The sequence below is a fragment of the Columba livia genome, chromosome 7 (assembly GCF_036013475.1).
Source record: "Columba livia isolate bColLiv1 breed racing homer chromosome 7, bColLiv1.pat.W.v2, whole genome shotgun sequence".
In the NCBI taxonomy this organism is placed as follows: domain Eukaryota; kingdom Metazoa; phylum Chordata; class Aves; order Columbiformes; family Columbidae; genus Columba; species Columba livia.
In genome coordinates this window covers 355,215-373,976 of record NC_088608.1, presented here as the reverse complement: position 1 = coordinate 373,976, position 18,762 = coordinate 355,215, and the positions used below count along the sequence as shown (strand labels likewise).

General features: G+C 47.9%; 1 protein-coding gene across 12 annotated transcripts in view; it reads left to right on the top strand.

Moving 5' to 3' along the window:
• PKP4 (plakophilin 4) overlaps positions 1-18,762 on the top strand; it is a 70,754-nt gene that overhangs the window by 33,403 nt on the left and 18,589 nt on the right. For 7 of the 12 annotated variants that reach the window (XM_065070106.1, XM_065070104.1, XM_065070102.1 and 4 more), the window contains exons 3-4: positions 3,687-3,799; positions 14,711-14,745. The exons of 1 other annotated variant lie outside the window; for it this stretch is intronic. In XM_065070106.1, the coding sequence (XP_064926178.1) occupies positions 3,687-3,799; positions 14,711-14,745 (148 nt within the window). Of the gene's footprint in view, positions 1-3,686; positions 3,800-14,710; positions 14,746-18,762 lie in introns of those variants that run through there. 4 more of the 12 variants (XM_065070109.1, XM_065070108.1, XM_065070111.1 and 1 more) reach the window with 3 other exon arrangements.

The following is an 18,762-nucleotide window of genomic DNA, read 5'->3' as shown; positions in this document are numbered from 1 at the left end:
TTTTCCCCGCTCCCAGATGTACATTGAACAATTTTGACGATGTAGCTCTGGCCGAGGCACTGTAGTGGTATGTTTCAGAAGGTCTGGTTCATCCTTCTGATGCAGTATGGCAGTGTATTCTGTAACCGACATCTGTAATTTTAGTATGTTCTTGCCACATAGATGCTGTCCCGCAAATGCAAAGAAGCTTATTAATTGTTTGATTTGACTCCTGTCATGTCTGTTTGTCACAAGCCAGTGATCTACATGAGGAGGTGGTGACCTGTGGCTGGGCCAGCAGGCTCTGTGTCCCGGTGTTCTGTCCCTGCTCGCGCAGGAGCACGTTCACGGATCCTTCACGACAGCACACCGGCTGCTGGATGAGCTGGGGGTGGTAGGAATCTGGCTAGAGTGGGAGAAAATGTCATTATAGGGAAGCAGAAACTATGCAAGTGATCAATGCACTTATTTAGAATTGATTAGGACTTAGTTTTCTGTAATAATGTGGTGATTTAAGCTAAAAGAAAATAGGTTTAAAACATGAGGTATCCCAGCTGTAAAGAAGATGGTACCTCTAAAATTACCCTCTTATGTATTTATACAGGTATTTAAGACGTATCAGCTACAGCTGCAGATACCCAGTTTAAGGAGACACACACAAAAGTCAGCACTCATTGTTTCAAACAGTATGTAAACTTCGCTGCTGCGTTGGGACGGCCGGCTGCAGGCACAGAAGCATCGTCCAGGCTACAAAATAGAGTGGGGGCGGGTTACTGTGTTACTCATACTTGCAAAAATACATTAGGTCTTCCTAAGCATCAGCTTGATTTACAAATGGCAAGTTGGTTTCGTGCCTTTTACACCTTTGCAGTTCAGTTGCACCAAAATACAAAGTTATGAAGAATATTGTAGATAGACAACTGGCGGAGTTGTTCACTAATTAAAAGATCGGCAAATAACAATAGGCAACTTGAGTCTTGTGTTCAAGTTCATAGTTTATATCAATGACATTGCTGTTTAAAAATTGATTTAAAAGTAAGGAACAGGAAACAGCTTTAAACGTAAGGTAAATGTTTTATGTGATTTCTGCAAGCAAGCAGTGCAGCACTGTGTATTTTAAAGATTTGTGTTTGTTACATACTACATAATACCTCATGGTTTACTTGGGAAAAAGCTCGTCTTGCTGCTTTTGCTTCAAGACGTACAGAGCTTCAGCATCTGATTTATTTGTTTTCCTAAATCACAGCATTTTCCACCAGCATGTTAATAGCCGGCTGGTGAACCAGCGTTTAGATGGATGTGTTATCTATTGTCACACTTGGAACTGGAAAATAAATTCTCATTTATAATTTTCTTGGATTTTTTTCCTTAATACACTTGTTAGTGTTTTCTGTCTGCAAGACAGCGTGTCCAGGTGCAGTGCCTGGGCGCGTGAGCCTGCCGGGAGCCGGCACCGGCCTGCGAGCCCTGGCTCTGCGCTGCTGGGTGCGGCTCCATCTGCTACACGCCTTCTGATATTACCTGCGCTTTCTCCTGCACATACAGGCCCGAGAGATCCGCCGTGGTCTGCAGTTGTCATGTTCATGAGACTTTTCATATCGAGTCTCAGGATTAAAAGGGTTAAGCTTCAGAATTCTGTTGAGAAGCAGGTTTTAATAAAATCCAAGTTTGGGACATATGCCCTTTCATGCCTGAGCACTGACTGCACTAAGCTTTGCTAATGCTGGAGCTTGACAGCAAGTGCCAAGCCAGTGCTGCTCCCGTGGCTTGTGTACTGATTTTTAACAGCGCTGCAGAGAACTCTGTTCTGTTGAACTGTTTGTAGGAGAGCAATGGTACAGAAATGCCGTCTGTTCTGTGGGTGCCTGTGCCCTGTGGCAGCAATGGGCAAGTTCCACAGCCCAGAGGCAAGTGGGTTTGCTGGCCAGTGCCAGGAACAGCAGAGCTGTTTATTCAGCTCGGTGATGAGCTCTGTGTTGTGTGGAGCTCCAGTCAGACTTTCAGAAGTAGGTTTGGTTGGTGTTTTTTTGGTCATATAACGTGGAGAGTAGTTTTATCGGCATGGCAGCTGCTGTTTGGCTCAGCCCTCAGCTGGCTTCCTGAGGAAATCAGTGCTAATCAGCCTCTGTTCCGAGGTTCTTGGAGGAGACCTCAGTGTCTTGTCAGAGGGACAACTTCAGCCCTGCTCCTGCAGGGCACATCCTGGCTGCAGAGCAGCTCTGTAGCACAGTGTTCCTCTGCCCCTGGGAGCAGAGATGAGGAACCTGCAGGCTGCTGTGCCCTGGGGTGCTCTTCTGTGCCCCCACTGCTGCGCCCTCTCCTGCTGCGCCCCCTCCGCTGCGCCCCCTCCTGCTGCACCCTGGGGTCCTCTGCTGCGCCCCCTCCTTCTGCGCCCTGGGGTCCTCCGCTGCACCCCCCCCGCTGCGCCCCCTCCGCCGCACCCCCTCCTGCTGCGCCCTGGGGTCCTCTGCTGCGCCCCCTCTGCTGCGCCCTGGGGTCCTCTGCTGCGCCCCCTCTGCTGCGCCCTGGGGTCCTCTGCTGCGCCCCCTCCGCTGCGCCCCCTCCTGCTGCGCCCCCTCTGCTGCGCCCCCTCTGCTGCGCCCCCTCCGCTGCCCCCCGCTTTACCTGCTGGAAAGGCGTGCAGGCTGCAAGAAAGAGCCCTCTCACAGGCACCAAGTGAAGTGTTTAAGCCTCGTTCTGTGGGATGTCGGGTGTGGAAGAACAGTTTGCCTTCACCATGATCTATGGGTGAGGGTGGTTCGTGCAGCGTGGCAGGGCGCACAACTACTGTCTAATACAATGTAACCATTGACGTTCAGAAAAAAACCCTTATTAGTAATTTGCACTTTGAAGGAATGCTCTTCGCTGTATTTGACTTGTGTGTGACACCTGCATCATCAGATTATTCAATATTGGTCTTCATCTATTTTAAATAGTGTTAAACAGTTTACTTAACTTCAGGAGATGCAGAATATCAGTTTGTAAAACGATACAGTTGTGCTGACCGCATCCTTTTACCCGGTTAACAAAAGCTAGCTGTGGGTGAGAGCGTCACCGCGTTCCCTGATGACACAGTACGGCTTGCGGAGCACCGTGTTCGCAGAGGTTAATAACACACATGTTCTGTGCAGTGTGAGCATCGGCCGTGTCTTCCTCGAGCTCTGTGTTCCCAGAGCCTGCTGCGGAGGGTCGGCACCTCCGCCCGGGGCGCGGAGACAGCTGCGCCAGCGCGGTGCCGGAGCCCGAGCCCGTCCCTGCGCCCGCCTGCAAGGGAAGGCGCGGGGGCGTTGGAATACCAGGGCAGGACAAAACCTGGGGTGGCATCTGGAGTTTTGCAATTGGCCGGGTTAGGATACAATCTTTTCCAGTGTACCTCTGCTACAGGTGAAACTGAAGAGCGACCCTATAGGCATTGGTTTGCTTAGATTGTAGCAACATACGGAGATACAAACATTTCAATTGCAGGAGGAATAAAATCCACAAATGCTTCAATGTGTTTTTCCTTTTGTAACAGGTGATAAATCAATATTTGCGTAAATCACTTATTTAAAGAACCATTAAATTCCCACTTTAATCTTCTAATAGGTTATTCCACTAAGGAAGAGTCAAAGCAAACATGATTGTGATGAAACAGTGATTGTTTCAGAATTAATCCACACCCAATTTTTAACATCAAGAATGCTTTTCTTTTTATTTTGAACTTTCAGGAGCTCCAATTTCAAAGGCTTACCAGAGAACTGGAGGTGGAAAGGCAAATTGTGGCTAATCAGCTAGAGAGATGTAGGCTGGGAGCAGAGTCACCAAGTGTCGCCAGCACAAGGTACAGGTCCTCATGACTTTATTTCATATGTCCCATAAATCAAAGGGCTTTCTAGTGGTGCTTATGTCCTACATACATCTATTTTCACTGCTATCTATTCACCTTCCATTAATATCTGAAGTATTAAAAAATTGCTGTAAAGAGTTATGGGACAGTTTCCAGAGGCCTCTCTAATAGTTGGTTACATAGTCTATAGATGGTATGTAAAGCTTTAATTTCTCTTTAAATAAGTTTGTTTCTAAGATTCAGCCCAAGAGAAATGCATTAGACTTATACCTATTTGTATCAAGGAAACAGTACTAGTTAAATGTAGTAATCCAATTGATTTTTCCCTGAATTAACTTCAGCTTTTCTGAAATACTTTGTGGTTACATTTGTTTCCAGGCAACACATTGCTATAAGTGTATTGTTAGCATGTTTAAATAGTGTGACACGTACCCAATATATTTCACATACAGTGACATGTAGCAAAGCATTTTGTTACTATTTCAGCTTTAGCTAGTATTCTGATTTTGTTTAATTCCTTAGCAAACTTTTAAACTCGAAATGTATTTGAGCGATCATTCACCTCAAGCATATTAATGATTGGTAGCTCTTGATTCTGAAAGCCTTGATAAAAATGTCTTCTCTTATGAAACATTTATACCTGCAGTTCGGGTTACAGCATAACTTTTTGCCTTCAGTACTGTTTGTTTCTATATTCTGTCAGCAATAAAGTTGGGCATCACTCTGACATGGTTCCTCCCGTGACCATAATAAATATTTCTGCCAGTTAAATGGGAAGTTTTTCCTGCAAAAACTTGAGAAACAGGAGGTGATTATTTAGAAATAGGTTTTGAAAGTCCAGTGTACCGGCTACCACAGCTGGTTTTACACATCCAGCTGCTTGACCGGGGTTGTCGTTTGACAGTGTGGTTACTGGCATGAGAGCTTTTGTTTGGGAAACCATGAAACATTCCAAAACGTTCCTTGGACAAGAGAACTGATTTATACCCTTCCTGCTTGCCTGTCTTCTCTCTGGATCCACAGAGTTCTCCAGGTCTTGCTCAGATTTTGTTTTGAAAGCTAAACAAGTTAAATTCCTATGGAAGAATTTAAGAATTCAATTTCGGGAAGCGAAACTAAACATGAGCTGCATTTGCCTTTTTATCCGTTGTTCGAGGCTTGTGCCCCTGAGGAATCGGCAATGCTTTATTTCAAAGAGAGCTCTTTAAGCTGCTTTAGTGAGGTTGAAACACTGGGAGCGTTTCATTTCAGAGGTGCAGGTGAAGGTTTTGTTGAGTTTGGCAGCAATGCCCCGATTTCCCCGCTCTGAACCGGGTTCCTGCAGCAGCGCTGGCGGGAGGTCTGGGGGAAGTCCCGGGTGCTGCTGTGCCAACACTCGCCTGTCACCTGTGGCGGTGGCCGCAGCTCGGGCCTCCCGCTGTCCTGTGGCAGTCAGGCCACCCTCTGAGCCACCCGCCACCAGCAGGACGCGTTCCACCCACGGGAAGTCGTGGCGACAGCTGCCGAGGGAAGGGGGAGATACATCAGTGCCCTAAACCAGCCTAAACTTCTTTGCAGCTGGTACGGGCAGCTCCTCCGCTGGGCTGTGTGGCTGGGAGCCCAATGCTAGTGTAGGCGTGCAGAACACACCTGGATACACCCATCTGCAGGAGGCACCGGTGACCGGGCTGTCACCATATGGAATACAGCTGTGCAGAGCACACCTGGATACACCCATCTGCAGGAGGCACCAGTGACCAGGCTGTCACCATATGGAATACAGCTGTGCAGAGCACACCTGGATACACCCATCTGCAGGAGGCACCGGTGACCGGGCTGTTACCATATGGAATACAGTTGTGCAGAGCACACCTGGATACACCCATCTGCAGGAGGCACCAGTGGCCGGGCTGGCACCATATGGAATACAGCTGTGCAGAGCACACCTGGATACACCCGTCTGCAGGAGGCACTGGTGACCGGGCTGGCACCATATGGAATACAGCTGTGCAGAGCACACCTGGATACACCCATCTGCAGGAGGCACCAGTGACCGGGCTGGCACCATATGGAATACAGCTGTGCAGAGCACACCTGGATACACCCGTCTGCAGGCGGCACTGGTGACCGGGCTGTCACCGTATGGAATACAGCTGTGCAGAGCACACCTGGATACACCCGTCTGCAGGCGGCACTGGTGACCGGGCTGTCACCGTATGGAATACAGCTGTGCAGAGCACACCTGGGTACACCCGTCTGCAGGCGGCACTGGTGACCGGGCTGTCACCGTATGGAATACAGCTGTGCAGAGCACACCTGGATACACCCGTCTGCAGGCGGCACTGGTGACCGGGCGTCAGCGCCTGGCGTGTGCCTGAGCAGGACGCTCATTGCAGAAGCGTGGCGGCTCTGTGGCTGCTAGTCCTCACCAGCTGTACACACGAACAGAAGGTACTTGCAGTTCAGGCTTGTTAGTCTGTCACCCACCTGTATTACAACCATATTTTGAGTACAAGTAGCACACAGGAGTAGTTGTGTGTTTTACTCTCTTAAGAGTGTGAAAGATGAGAACATGAGCAGATCTGCAGATCCTAAGCAATTGTAGTGTCATGGGTGGAGAAGGAAGAACCTTATCAGCTGCAGCCCTGGATTCCAATACAGCTTTATTTTTGTGTATCTGTAGGTTACTTGCCTGTTAAAACTATTTCTTCTCATAATTATTTTTATAAATGAGTGTTGCGCTCAGCACTTTTAAGATCTTTCATGGCATCTCATACGCTTTCAGACCTCTAAAGAGTCTGAAATGATACCTGCTTAGTGTTACATGTAAGCATTAAATATTTTCATCCATGCTGTACACTGCAAGATCTGAGATGATAGGCTGGGGCAAACAACGTGTGCTTTCAGTTGTATGTTTTCAGGTCCGTTTCATGCGGTAACATGCGCAGGTTTCTGTGAAGCAGCCGCGGGCTGCTCAGGCTCCTGCACTCACACACGCTCACTCGCGCACTCGCACACACTCACCCTGTCCAGCACCCTGCCCGTCCGGCCGGGCTGTGTTGGTGTCGGTGTCTGGCGAGGGCAGCACCGGCCTCGGCAAACAGCTCTGCGCTGGAGCTGCCCTGTGGCTGCTTCGCATCGGGAACTGGCTCCTGAAAACCCAGCGGTGTTGGCAACCAAAAGACTCATGCTTACTTAATTGTAAAATACTGCACTCGTAACAGCAGCTTGTCACAAGCGCTTTAACAAAAGCATGTACATGGCACACTGCCCTTTCGGCAGTACAGTAAAGAATGTTTGAAAATTCAACTTTTTGAGTACTGAACAGTCAGTTTGAGTAATAATGTGCCTACCTGAAGCCAGCTGGGTTTTGTAAAGTTAAATGTGTTTCATAGTTACTAGGATGGTTTACTTTCTCTGCTTTAAGTTGCAGATAATCTTTTTTTCCCAATGCCAGCTGACATACAACGTGCACTCTCTGCAGCAGCAGAAAATATTCCAAAGGGCTTCAGTATTGTGTGCTGTGAACTTGCTGTGAGATCAATGTGTGTTGCATTTCATGGTCACGGTTTTTCCTGTGAAGTGGGAGAGGCCAATAAGGAGCGTGAGAGGGGTGGCGGTTCTGCTCGTGTTCCCGGGGAGCGGCGGTTCTGCTCCCGTTCCTGTGGTTCTGCTCCCGTTCCTGGGGGAGCGGCGGTTCTGCTCCCATTCCTGTGGTTCTGCTCCCGTTCCTGTGGTTCTGCTCCCGTTCCCGCGGGAGCAGCGGTTCTGCTCCCGTTCTGTGGTTCTGTTCCCATTCCCGGGGGAGCGGCGGTTCTGCTCCCGTTCTGTGGTTCTGCTCCCGTTCTGTGGTTCTGTTCCCATTCCCGGGGGAGCGGCGGTTCTGCTCCCGTTCCTGTGGTTCTGCTCCCGTTCCTGGGGGAGCGGCGGTTCTGCTCCCGTTCCTGTGGTTCTGCTCCCGTTCCTGTGGTTCTGCTCCCGTTCCTGTGGTTCTGCTCCCGTTCCCGGGGGAGCGGCGGTTCTGCTCCCGTTCCTGTGGTTCTGCTCCCGTTCCTGTGGTTCTGCTCCCGTTCCCGGGGGAGCGGCGGTTCTGCTCCCGTTCCTGTGGTTCTGCTCCCGTTCCTGTGGTTCTGCTCCCGTTCCCGGGGGAGCGGCGGTTCTGCTCCCGTTCCTGTGGTTCTGCTCCCGTTCCCGGGGGAGCGGCGGTTCTGCTCCCGTTCCTGTGGTTCTGCTCCCGTTCCTGTGGTTCTGCTCCCGTTCCCGGGGGAGCGGCGGTTCTGCTCCCGTTCCTGTGGTTCTACTCCAGTTCCCAGGGGAGCGGCGGTTCTGCTCCCGTTCCTGTGGTTCTGCTCCCGTTCCCGGGGGAGCGGCGCCGGGTGAGCCTCAGCATGCTTGTCCTGACGAGACCGCACGCTCCGCGCTGCTCCGGCTCCCGTTGCCCTACGCAAACTGGTTTCGTTTTGTTCCTGTGGTGTGTCGAGCACTTTGGCATTTCCAAAAGGTTTATTTGAAATTGCCCGTGTATGTTGCACTATATGATGTCACCAAACTTCCATGGCGCATTATAAGCTCTGTAAATATTACCTTTAGAATCGGTATGTCCTTTCAGGACGAGGAGAGGAATCACAGTAATTTAAACTATTTATTTACTTACACTAATATCACACTTACTGAAATTTGAAAATAAATCAATTACAGGGCTACATTAAATTTAAAAGTAAGAAAAGATATGCCTAATTTTCTTTGCAAAGCTTCAGTGTACTGTAAAAGCAGGACTGAAACGTATTTGACAGAATTTAGCTAAGTAATGAATAATTTAAAATCGACATCTCCTAGCTGATCATAGTAGAGCTGTTGGGAGAGTACTTTTGGCACTGATATTATGTTTCTCTCAACGATTGAGAAGCAGTAATGATGAATTCAGTCATCAGTCGCTAGCTGGGCACTCCTTACCACGTGCAGTACCCCGGGTGGTCCCCGGGTCCGCTGGCAGCTGCCGGCGCTGAGCACCAGAGGAGCGTCCGTCTCGGCTGCGGAACGGAGGGATCTCCTGTGGCTCGGAACCCGTCTGTGCTGTGCCTGGTTTAGGCCTTGCGGTTCTTAGTGTGCTATAAATCTTCTGCAGTCTGGCTGTGGAGCTTCTGTTCTCTCTATTACAACAATTACATACAAAGATTCCACTTTTATTTTATTGCGCTGTAGACTGTAATGTTAACCTGTGACCTTGATTTCAGAGCTTGCGAATGGACTGTTAGGTTTGTTCTCCTGGATTTTCAAGCAGTTTCATGGAATGTCTCTTCCTTCATCTTTACTACTTGATTTAACTATGAGATGCCCTTACTCTACAATTGTCTTAGGAAATTAACTTATTTTTTCTTTTCTACTAATTCCCTAGTCAAAAGAATGAAAAATAAGAACAAAACCATTAGTCTATGTAACATCAGCAGATTTTGAGGATTTTTTCCTGTTGTCTTCACAGCCTGGTTCGGATTTGGGTTTTTTTGGCTGTACTACCTGTTAGACAGAAGTTTCCACGGATGGGTTCCCTCCGGTTTGTACAGTTCCCTGCTGGCTTGCTGGAGGCCGCCGGCGGTCCCGGGGCGGCGGCGCCGGCGGAGCCGCGGTGGCGGTGGCGCAGCCCTGCCGTGTGCGCGTCACGCGCGGTGCACGCGTTGTAGGTTTGTCAGATGGCTTCTGGAAGCATCGCAGAGTCCCCTGCTCTGACTCGGAGGACCTGAACAGTCACTCTATTTCCAGTCACTCCATCAGTTAATAAGGCTAATGCAGATGTTTAACTTGGTGCGTGGGTGATCAAAGCACAGATCTGCAGATACAGGAGACAGTCCAAGTGTCTGGCGCTGAGTTTACAATTACAGGGTGTGCTGCCATTGGTCTTGAGTCCACAGAAATTTAGAAGTGCTTGTTTTTTGCATGTCTGCATCAAAAATGAATGAAATTTGCAAAGATTTCTTGTTGCGGCTCCAGTATTTATATTTTTGTCCTGTTTACCCAGACTGTCAGCCTTTCTGAAATTCCATCAAGACTTCTGAATGCCAGTAGACCTGAGGATCTTTGGGGTTTTATGCAATTCGCTGATGCTCATATATGAAAGAAATAAAAAAGCTTGCTGTTGCAGGCAGATAAAGGACAATTGAACAGTATGCTGAGTCTCAGCCAGCCCTGAGGTCCTGGCTGGCAGCTCCACGCAGGCAGAGGCGCCATCCCCTGAGGGAACGAGCCGCCTGCGCCGGGTGCCTGGCGGAGCAGATGTGTTCCAGCGGAAAGCTCGGCCGAGCGGTGAACTAACCTACTAAAGAAATACCCATGAGGTACATGCCTTTTCAACAGAACTGTATCTTTGGCTAGTTACAGCTTTTCACAATTTTAGAAATATTTAATAAATAATACTTATTTTTTTTCTGCTGTTGCCCTTTTTGATGACAGCACCAGTATATTCAAGCACTTAAGGTAGACAATGGACATCACTACTTTTCTCTCAAGCAGTACTGGCTAAATGAGAAATACATTTCGTCTTATGGAATACTTGCTAAGATAATAAACTTAAACGTGAAGCTTAAACTGCCCCGTGTCATCTAATACCCGCAAAAGATGTATGCGGCACCGAGAATTCAGTTGCACGGCCCGGCCGGGGGCCGGCATGTCCGCCAGTGGAACGCTGCTGCTGCTGCTGCTGCTGCTGCTGCCGCCACAGGAAACATTTGCCATTTATCAGATAGTTTCTTCCAGATTGGCAACTGATGAAATGTCGTGTGTAAGACATCGGCTTTGAACCGAGGCTGTAAGATGGCAAAGAAAAGGTGTGAAATTACATTAAGAAAGGAACAAACAAACCCCAAATCAACGCAAAACAAACAAATCAAGATAATTAGGAAATAAAAGTGAAAAAAAATGCAAACAGATACTTACAAAATACAAGTGAGGAAAAAAAAGTAGAGGATCAAACCAAAGTTAACAGATTGCCTTCAGCAGAGTCTGTGTGCGTGCTCCATCTTCGGTTACCAACTGTCGTGTTACTGGCTAAAACATAGTGTCTCAATGTATGCATTGTATATGCACTTAGCGTTGAGTTATGGTTTTATTTCACTCACTCTTTGTGCTCTTGCAAAGCAGATTGAGAAGGAAAGAGAGACTTCTGTTCATGTCCGTGACTGTGTGTCTGATATTTCATCTATGCTCCATAGCATTTAAAAATGGCTGCTGTACTGTAACGGTATTTGTCTCTAACTTTACTGAAAACTTTGTACATCGTACCGAGCTGTTCTGAAAGAAAAAATTGATTTCTGCTTGCCTGCCCTACTAACCTGGCTCATTTTCAAGGACAAGAGTGGGCCGGAATGCAGCATCTTCAGAGCGCGGCGCATAGGGGCGCTCTGGCATTTCCACCTGCGTGTGCCAGGACGAGGCAGCGCGGGGGCTGGTTGGGGAACAGCTTCTCCTTGCTGGGCGGTGTTTGGCTGCACTGGGTGTTAACAGCGGGTTAAAATGCGTTAGACTTATCAAAGCTGGAAGATTTAGTCACTTAAAGCATTTCATCTATAAGGTGACAAAGTTAGATGATGAAGTCAATAGGTGGTGGATGCTGGACTTTAGCAAAAATAATTTAGTAAGAATCAAGTTAAATTCCTAACCGGTTTAATTGCACCCCTGGAGGTGTTAAAAGGCGAGGTTCCTAGGGACATGGCTCAGTGTTAGAGCTGGGTTAGACTGTGGTTGGACCACGATCCTGAGCATCTCTTCCAAGTGAAATGACTCTATGATTCTGCGTTCATGCAGCAGCTTCCTCCATATGACCCGCAGCCAGAGAAGGCTTTCTCATTTGTGGTGCTGAGCCTGCACAGAAGCTCCAGTTAGGCAGATGTGTTGGGCAGAGATACGTTTGGGGGTTTTGTAACCTGGTGTGTGGAAGAGTGAAGTATTTCTGTGTGCTGAGCACTCGTGCCTTTGCCAGCACCACAGAACATGTCATCTCACTGGAACTGGCTTTCCCGAAACTCTGAGGGATGAAGGAGGAGGTGAAGAGTGTGAAACTTGGTGTTCAGGTAGTGCGAGATTTCTGGGGCCAGTGGTCACAGTATCCATCAAATACTCTTCACATTTCTTCATTTCAGTGGAGCAAAGTATTAATGAACTCGCTAGCAGGAACTGATTCGAGAACCCGTTGTATCCAAGTTTGCTCGGCAAAGAGTAAAGAATATACTCTGTAAAGAATTCACGTAGATGAACTAACATTCAGAACTCAGCTTTCCATAATTAAAAATCATTCAGCTTTGCACAAATTATTTTGAATTCAGTACCAGTTTCAGTACAAATTTCCCCATGAATTTTTAACAGAAATATTTTTAAAGGTTACATCAAAATAGTTACAAGGTTCATTTTGCAGGCAAAAAGCCAGTGAAGTTGTATGGGATGTACTGTGGCATGTAGTGACAGTGCCACAGAAGGGTTCGGGTGCGATGGAGCGACCGGAGCCCACGGCAGCAGGTTTGGGAAGGCAGCTCTGGTGCCCGTGGGGGAGGCTCTTCAGCTGTCCTCCGCAACCCCCAGGTGACAGTCAGCTGAGCTCGTTCCTTCTGTCAGCATGTTGCTTGATTTTGTTTATGGGCTTGTTTAGTGTTTCTGGCATTCGAGCACTGCTGAGTGACTTGGTCTTAGTCTAAACTTCAGATGTCTGTGCTGCTGGGCTTGGACAAGGTGGTCCTTGAGGAAAGGGAAGCCCTCTGTGGAGGTTCAGGCGTGCATCTGACCGAGGTGGAGTCTGGTTGAGCAGCCTCCTCTCCACAAGCACCTTGATGGTAGAACTCAGAGGACTCTGCAGGTCGGGGCTGCGGTGTCAGCGGCAGTTCAGCTCGTCCCCTTAGCTCTGCACACCCAGCCTGGTCTGCTGTGCTGCCCCTTCATGGACACGCTGGAGGAGCAGCGGGGCATGCCCAAAGACTCTGAACTGGAGGCCGAGGGAAACAATGGCCAATATGCACTAAAAATGCTGGCTCTATCTTGATATGAAGCTGTCTTTCAGGTACTCGAAAACGGCATTTGAATTCTCCTTATTCTCTAAATTTCATTGTAACTGTAGCTTAGTTTGTCCTAGCATGCAAGTTTAGTACTCTCCTATGCACAAACACTTTGTTTCCAAAAAAAGCTCCTAAATGACTGTTTGTATTTTGGAAAATAAGTATCTAATGCTGTTCTTGCTGCTGTACTTAAGGGTTTTTTTGTAATTGATAGCTATGTTAGAAGTAAAACAATGCTAATTTAGAAATAGATATGTCCTACACAAAATTAGTTTCATACTGATGTTTAGACATCATAAAGTCTGATGGATTTGCCTGTTTTTACTCTAAATAGTTTTGTTTTCAAAAATAACAATAATCATTGCAAAAATGATTACATATGAATTATCAAACTTTGAATATTCAGAGTGAGAAAATACTGACTTGGAGTGTATGTGTTTGAGTGTGTCAGATGAGTTCAGTTCCACCACATGCAGAAGCTCGAGATTCTCTCTGGAAAACTGGAAAGTGAAAGAGCAGTAAAACTTGTAGTTCTATTTCTGTTCAGTTTTTTTTGAACTGCCTTGCATGTAGAAGCAAAGTGCTCTGGAATTGTGACTCCTCGTTCCCTTTGCTAGAGCCCCCGGGAGCAGCAAGTGCTTTGCTGCTGCAGTGGCACTCGGGGCTGGGGACACTCTTGTGTCACTGACACCCTCACAGCTTTCATGGGAACCCGCTGCAGTGGCACTTGGGGCTGGGGACACTCGTGTGTCACTGACACCCTCACACCTTCCATGGGAACCCGCTGCAGTGGCACTTGGGGCTGGGGACACTCGTGTGTCACTGACACCCTCACAGCTTTCATGGGAACCCGCTGCAGTGGCACTCGGGGCTGGGGACACTCGTGTGTCACTGACACCCTCACACCTTCCATGGGAACCCGCTGCAGTGGCACTTGGGGCTGGGGACACTCGTGTGTCACTGACACCCTCACACCTTCCATGGGAACCCGCTGCAGTGGCACTCGGGGCTGGGGACACTCATGTGTCACTGACACCCTCACAGGGAATTCCCAGGGATTAACACCAAATTCAAGTCAATACCCAATGGGTCCTGGGGACAGCAGGGTGACCATGAGCCAGCACTGTGCCCTTGTGGCCAGGAAGCCAATGGTACCTGGGGTGAGTTAGAAGGGGGTGGTCAGTAGGTCAGAGAGGTTCTCCTGCCCCTCTGCTCTGCCCTGGGGAGACCACACCTGGAATATTGTGTCCAGTTGTGGCCCCTCAGTTCCAGCAGGACAGGGAACTGCTGCAGAGAGTCCAGCGCAGCCACCAAGATGCTGAAGGGAGTGGAGCATCTCCCGTGTGAGGAAAGGCTGAGGGAGCTGGGGCTCTGGAGCTGGACAAGAGGACACTGAGGGGGGACTCATTCCTGGGGATCAATATGGAAAGGGGCAGTGTCAGGAGGATGGAGCCAGGCTCTTCTGGTGACAGCCAGTGACAGGACAAGGGGCAATGGGTACAAACTGGAACACAAAAGGTTCCACTTAAATATGAGAAGAACCTTCTTCCTGGTGAGGGTGGCAGAGCCTGGCCCAGGCTGCCCAGGGGGTTGTGGAGTCTCCTTCTGTGCAGACATTCCAACCCGCCTGGACACCTTCCTGTGTAACCTCATCTGGGTGTTCCTGCTCCATGGGGGATTGCACTGGATGAGCTTTCCAGGGCCCTTCCAGTCCCTGGCATCCTGGGATTTGTTTGGTTGTCAGGTGTGAAGTGCTGCCGAGTGTTGCTTTACCTGGGCTACTGATCTTTATCTGCTGGGTGTTGTGTACAATTTTGTCTGCTTTGGTTAAAGAAATAGAAAATCCAAACTAGCCACCTGGTTCTTTTTGTGATATGTTTTTTTCTTTCTGCAGCTCTACTGAGAAGTCGTTTCCTTGGAGATCATCAGGTATTATCTTTTATGTGTACATTTTGCTTTAAGCTCAAAAAACTTTATTTTTGTTGGCATTCATGGCTTGTTTTGAAGTGAGCTGAACATCAGCAGCAATGCTACATATCTTTCTAAAGGGTAATGTTAATATCCCCTTTCCCACACATGAAGAGGCTGGTTTGTTCCTCTGTTGTATCAAAGGTGGTTTTGGCTTAGGGGTAGTCACAGGTATTTTTCTGGCACCTTTATGTGCCTTTGAATTTTTGTGTGAGATTGGCCATAACAAAGTCTTGTGTGTTTGGTGTCCTTTGCAATTAATTCAAAAATACCTTTGAGTATTCCGCTTGGCAGGTAAGGAGCATGAGAAAATACTGTATATTTTAAGCTTGAAAACTGATTTTACAGATATTCTTAGTTAAGAAAATCTCCAGTGAGTGAAGGCTTTTGAGAGTGCTTTTTCTACTTTTGTATCTCAGCCTGAACTTTCTTTCCAAAACCAGTAATGTTTGTCTTGTGGTACTTGTGCATCTGCTCTTGAGTAGATTAGGTGGAGTGGGTAGGGCTCGATATTAAAAGTAACTTCGAGTGTCTGTTGAAATAATCAGGGCTGTCCGTCACGGATCAGAGCATTTAACTGGTTGGGTTCAGCTGCGGTGGAGGCGCAGACCACAGAGGCGTCCCTTTGCGGGGGGGGGCGGGGCGGGGCGGGGCGTCCCTTTGCGCGGGGGGGTCCCTTTGCGGGGGGGGGTCCCTTTGCGGGGGGGGTCCCTTTGCGGGGGGGGTCCCTTTGCGCAGAGCCGCGGGTGGGTCCGAGCCGTGTGCGGAGCAGGACCTGACCGCGGGTGGCGCTGGTTCCGTCCTGCGCTCCTGGCACGGCGTTGGTTAAACAGACCCCAATCAGAATTGTAGGTAGCATGTTAAAAGCTTTGTTAACCAAGTTCCTATCTGTACCAGGATGCATGCACTTTAAAGAGCTGTCTAGTTTCTGCTGTATAGAGAATAACACGTCAGTTATTTGCTTGTTCACTCAAGCATATTTATAATTACGATTAATTGTGACTATTTTAGGCAAATAAGTCTCTCTCTGCTTTCTCTTCCCCTTCCTGTTTTTTTTTGTTTTATTTATGGATTAAGCTCTTCTGTATAATTTTATTGACATGGTTTCAGTTGCCACCATGGCATCGCCTCAGCTGAGGTGAGACACACATGGGCTCTTTTTCCTTTCTTTTGAATCTCACGTTCTCAGCAGCCTTACATGTCTTGGCATTTAAATTTTGCTGGTCACAGTGATGTTTTTCAGGTATCCCTTCAACAATGTTTTTAAACGAGTCCAATTTGTTCTCCTAAAGTAACTGAGAAATTAGCTCTACTTATTCTTTCAATGTGGAAATTATTTGTCCGGGCTCATCGTGGTTTTGGTGGTGTGATTTGCTCCGGTTCTGCGGTGCTCCCGGGGCCGCTCCCCGCCGGAACGGCTCCTCCGGCAGACCGTGCTCGCTGGCTGCTGCGTCCCAGCCGCCCGCGCCCCATTGCCTCCCTTCTCCTCGGCTTTTCCTGAAACTGGTGCTGCTTTTCTCCTTGGCTGCCTATTAGTTTCTTTCTTTCTGCTCCTATTTGTATTTTATCCTGTAATTCTTTCCTCCCATTCCTGTGTTTCTTTTCTTTTAGAAATCTCCTGGGCACATCCCTGCTAAGAAGCCATTTAACATATGGCAAGAAGTCTTATTTCTACTTAAATGCTCTTGAGTTAATATAAATCTAGATGTATGTTTCCCACATCTCTGTGTATCTAAAGTAAGGCTTTTCTGGAGTAATTGCTCAGAAGTGAGCGCGTTTGAGAAAAACAACATTTTTTGCTTAGAATTTTCTGTCATGGTTTCATTTCTTATTTACGTTTCTGTTGTGATTGTAGCATGTGGTGGGTTTTCCTTACAGATTCACTCCTAAGCTGTATTTTAAAGAGGTGTCACTAGATGATGCTTTGCCAGCTGCGATCTGAAAACTCCTGAAGTTCAAGATGAATGCAAACACTCCCTTAAGTCACCTTTTTCCTATTGCAGACGGTACATATCAAAAACCATCAGCAGATGATGTGATAGGATGTGACCGTGGCTGAAACTGCTTTATGCGTCCGTAGAATTATCCAGAATTTTTAACAGAAACATAAAATGATGTTGTTTTGCAGTTCCTTATAAATAGAATATTAGCTCAGCCGTTCATAAACAGGCTATTATTTTATTCAGGGTACTCTCCCCATGGTTTCTAGCAGCAGAAAAGCTAGAAAGGCGACAATTGCCGGCATTGAGCATTGTGCCCGAGCAGCCGGTGTTTGAGCCCCGGGACAGCCCTGGCTGGCGGCAGATGTGGCGCCGGTGGCTGTCCTGGGCACATCTGTACGCTCCGCACAGCCCGGCTTTGTTCTGCCCGCGGCTCCCCACGCCGGGGCTGTGCCGGTTTGATAGCCCTTTAGTAGCATGGCACATCGAGTAACTAAAATAACAGGGCTTTGTACTACTAAAACAACAGACGCTGAAGATTAAAATCTTGACGTTGAGTATAATTAGAGTAATTTAAATGTCCCAGTCCCCACAAGCCTTTTCTGCTGAAGAGCATCTGGTACCAGCCGATGTCTGTTATGGTCTCTTGTGGAGCTGGTGTAACAGCAGCTGTAAAACTTAGTTTATTTCAGTGTTGTTTTCCGTATAATTTCTAGGGATACCGATGATTTAATTAGTTGAAGTGTTATAACACTTCCTATTAAATCTTAAGTCAAATTTGATCATAATACTCCTACTATAGTAAATTAATTAGTATCATATTTTACTAGATACTTTTGACCTAAGGATGTGCTACTAATAAATAACTGCACTGACAGCCTGTAATTGCTAAGAGTTATCCATTGATTTTTTCTTTTTAATCTAGTGTTTGAATGGTGTTCAAACCTTCATCATAATAGCAATTAATGAGTGACATATCTAGTATGAGTGTTCCATTATGGCTAATTGTACAAATAGTGAGACACCAGCATTTTGCGTACAGAGTATTTCTTTACAGCTTGGCAGGTGCAACACTCTGGTTTGGTGTCTCTGTTGAAGTATACTGGAATAACAGCTGTTATAAAGACTTGCCCCTAGCTCATCTGTTAGGTTTGTCGTGTTCTGTTGGTTTTCTGGGGGACTTTTTCCACGAGTGCCAGTAGATTTTATGTTGGAGTGTCTCTTGTGAGCCGGAGAGAGTTTCGTTGGCAGTTGGTGGGATGTCTCCGTCTTGCCCGGGCGCTGCAGCCCGTGGCGCAGCCTCCCGGCGCGTTTCCTCTGCAGCGCGCGGCCGGGGCGCAGGCACAGCGCGCTCTGCCGCCCGCGCTGCCCGCCGCTCGCAGCTCCTGACGTGGAGCCGCGGCTCAAGCTTTGACTGGCCTGTTGCTTCCTAGGATGTTTCTTCTGGTTTCCATTGTAGGCTCATCCATACGTTTCTTCAGCAAAAATGTACGTAGCTGGTGTTCCCTTTAAACATAACCCATGTTTCCTGCTGCATCTCTGATGCCTGTTCTGCATCCATCGGTGTAACATGTTGGCAACTGAATGCTTAATAATTCTGTAAAAATCATTCCGATTCCAGTTTCTTGTTGTTCGTGTCCTCATCTTTGTCCTTCATTTCCAGTCCTTACCTTTTTCCTTTCAGTGAGGCATGTGCGATGTCTCCTGTGCTTTCCCCTGTGTGCACTGACACTGCCCTTGGCTGCCGCTGGAGTTCAGCTGATGTTCTGAGCACTGGCCTCAAGAGTGGGTAAAGAGTGGATAAGCGTTTGGATAGCAGTATATGAAGTAAAGATGTATAAAACGTGTGCTAACTTGTGCTGATGGTGCACACACAGGGATGAAATCCAGCTCAGCCTTTGCCCTGTGGAGCTCTTGAGACACCGGGACCCTAGGGGAGCGCTAGTGACCCCCCGTGCGCTGCAGCCTGGCTGCACGAGCTTTTTACTCCGTAAGACATACTTACTAGGTGGTTAATTACATTTTTCATTAAAGTAGG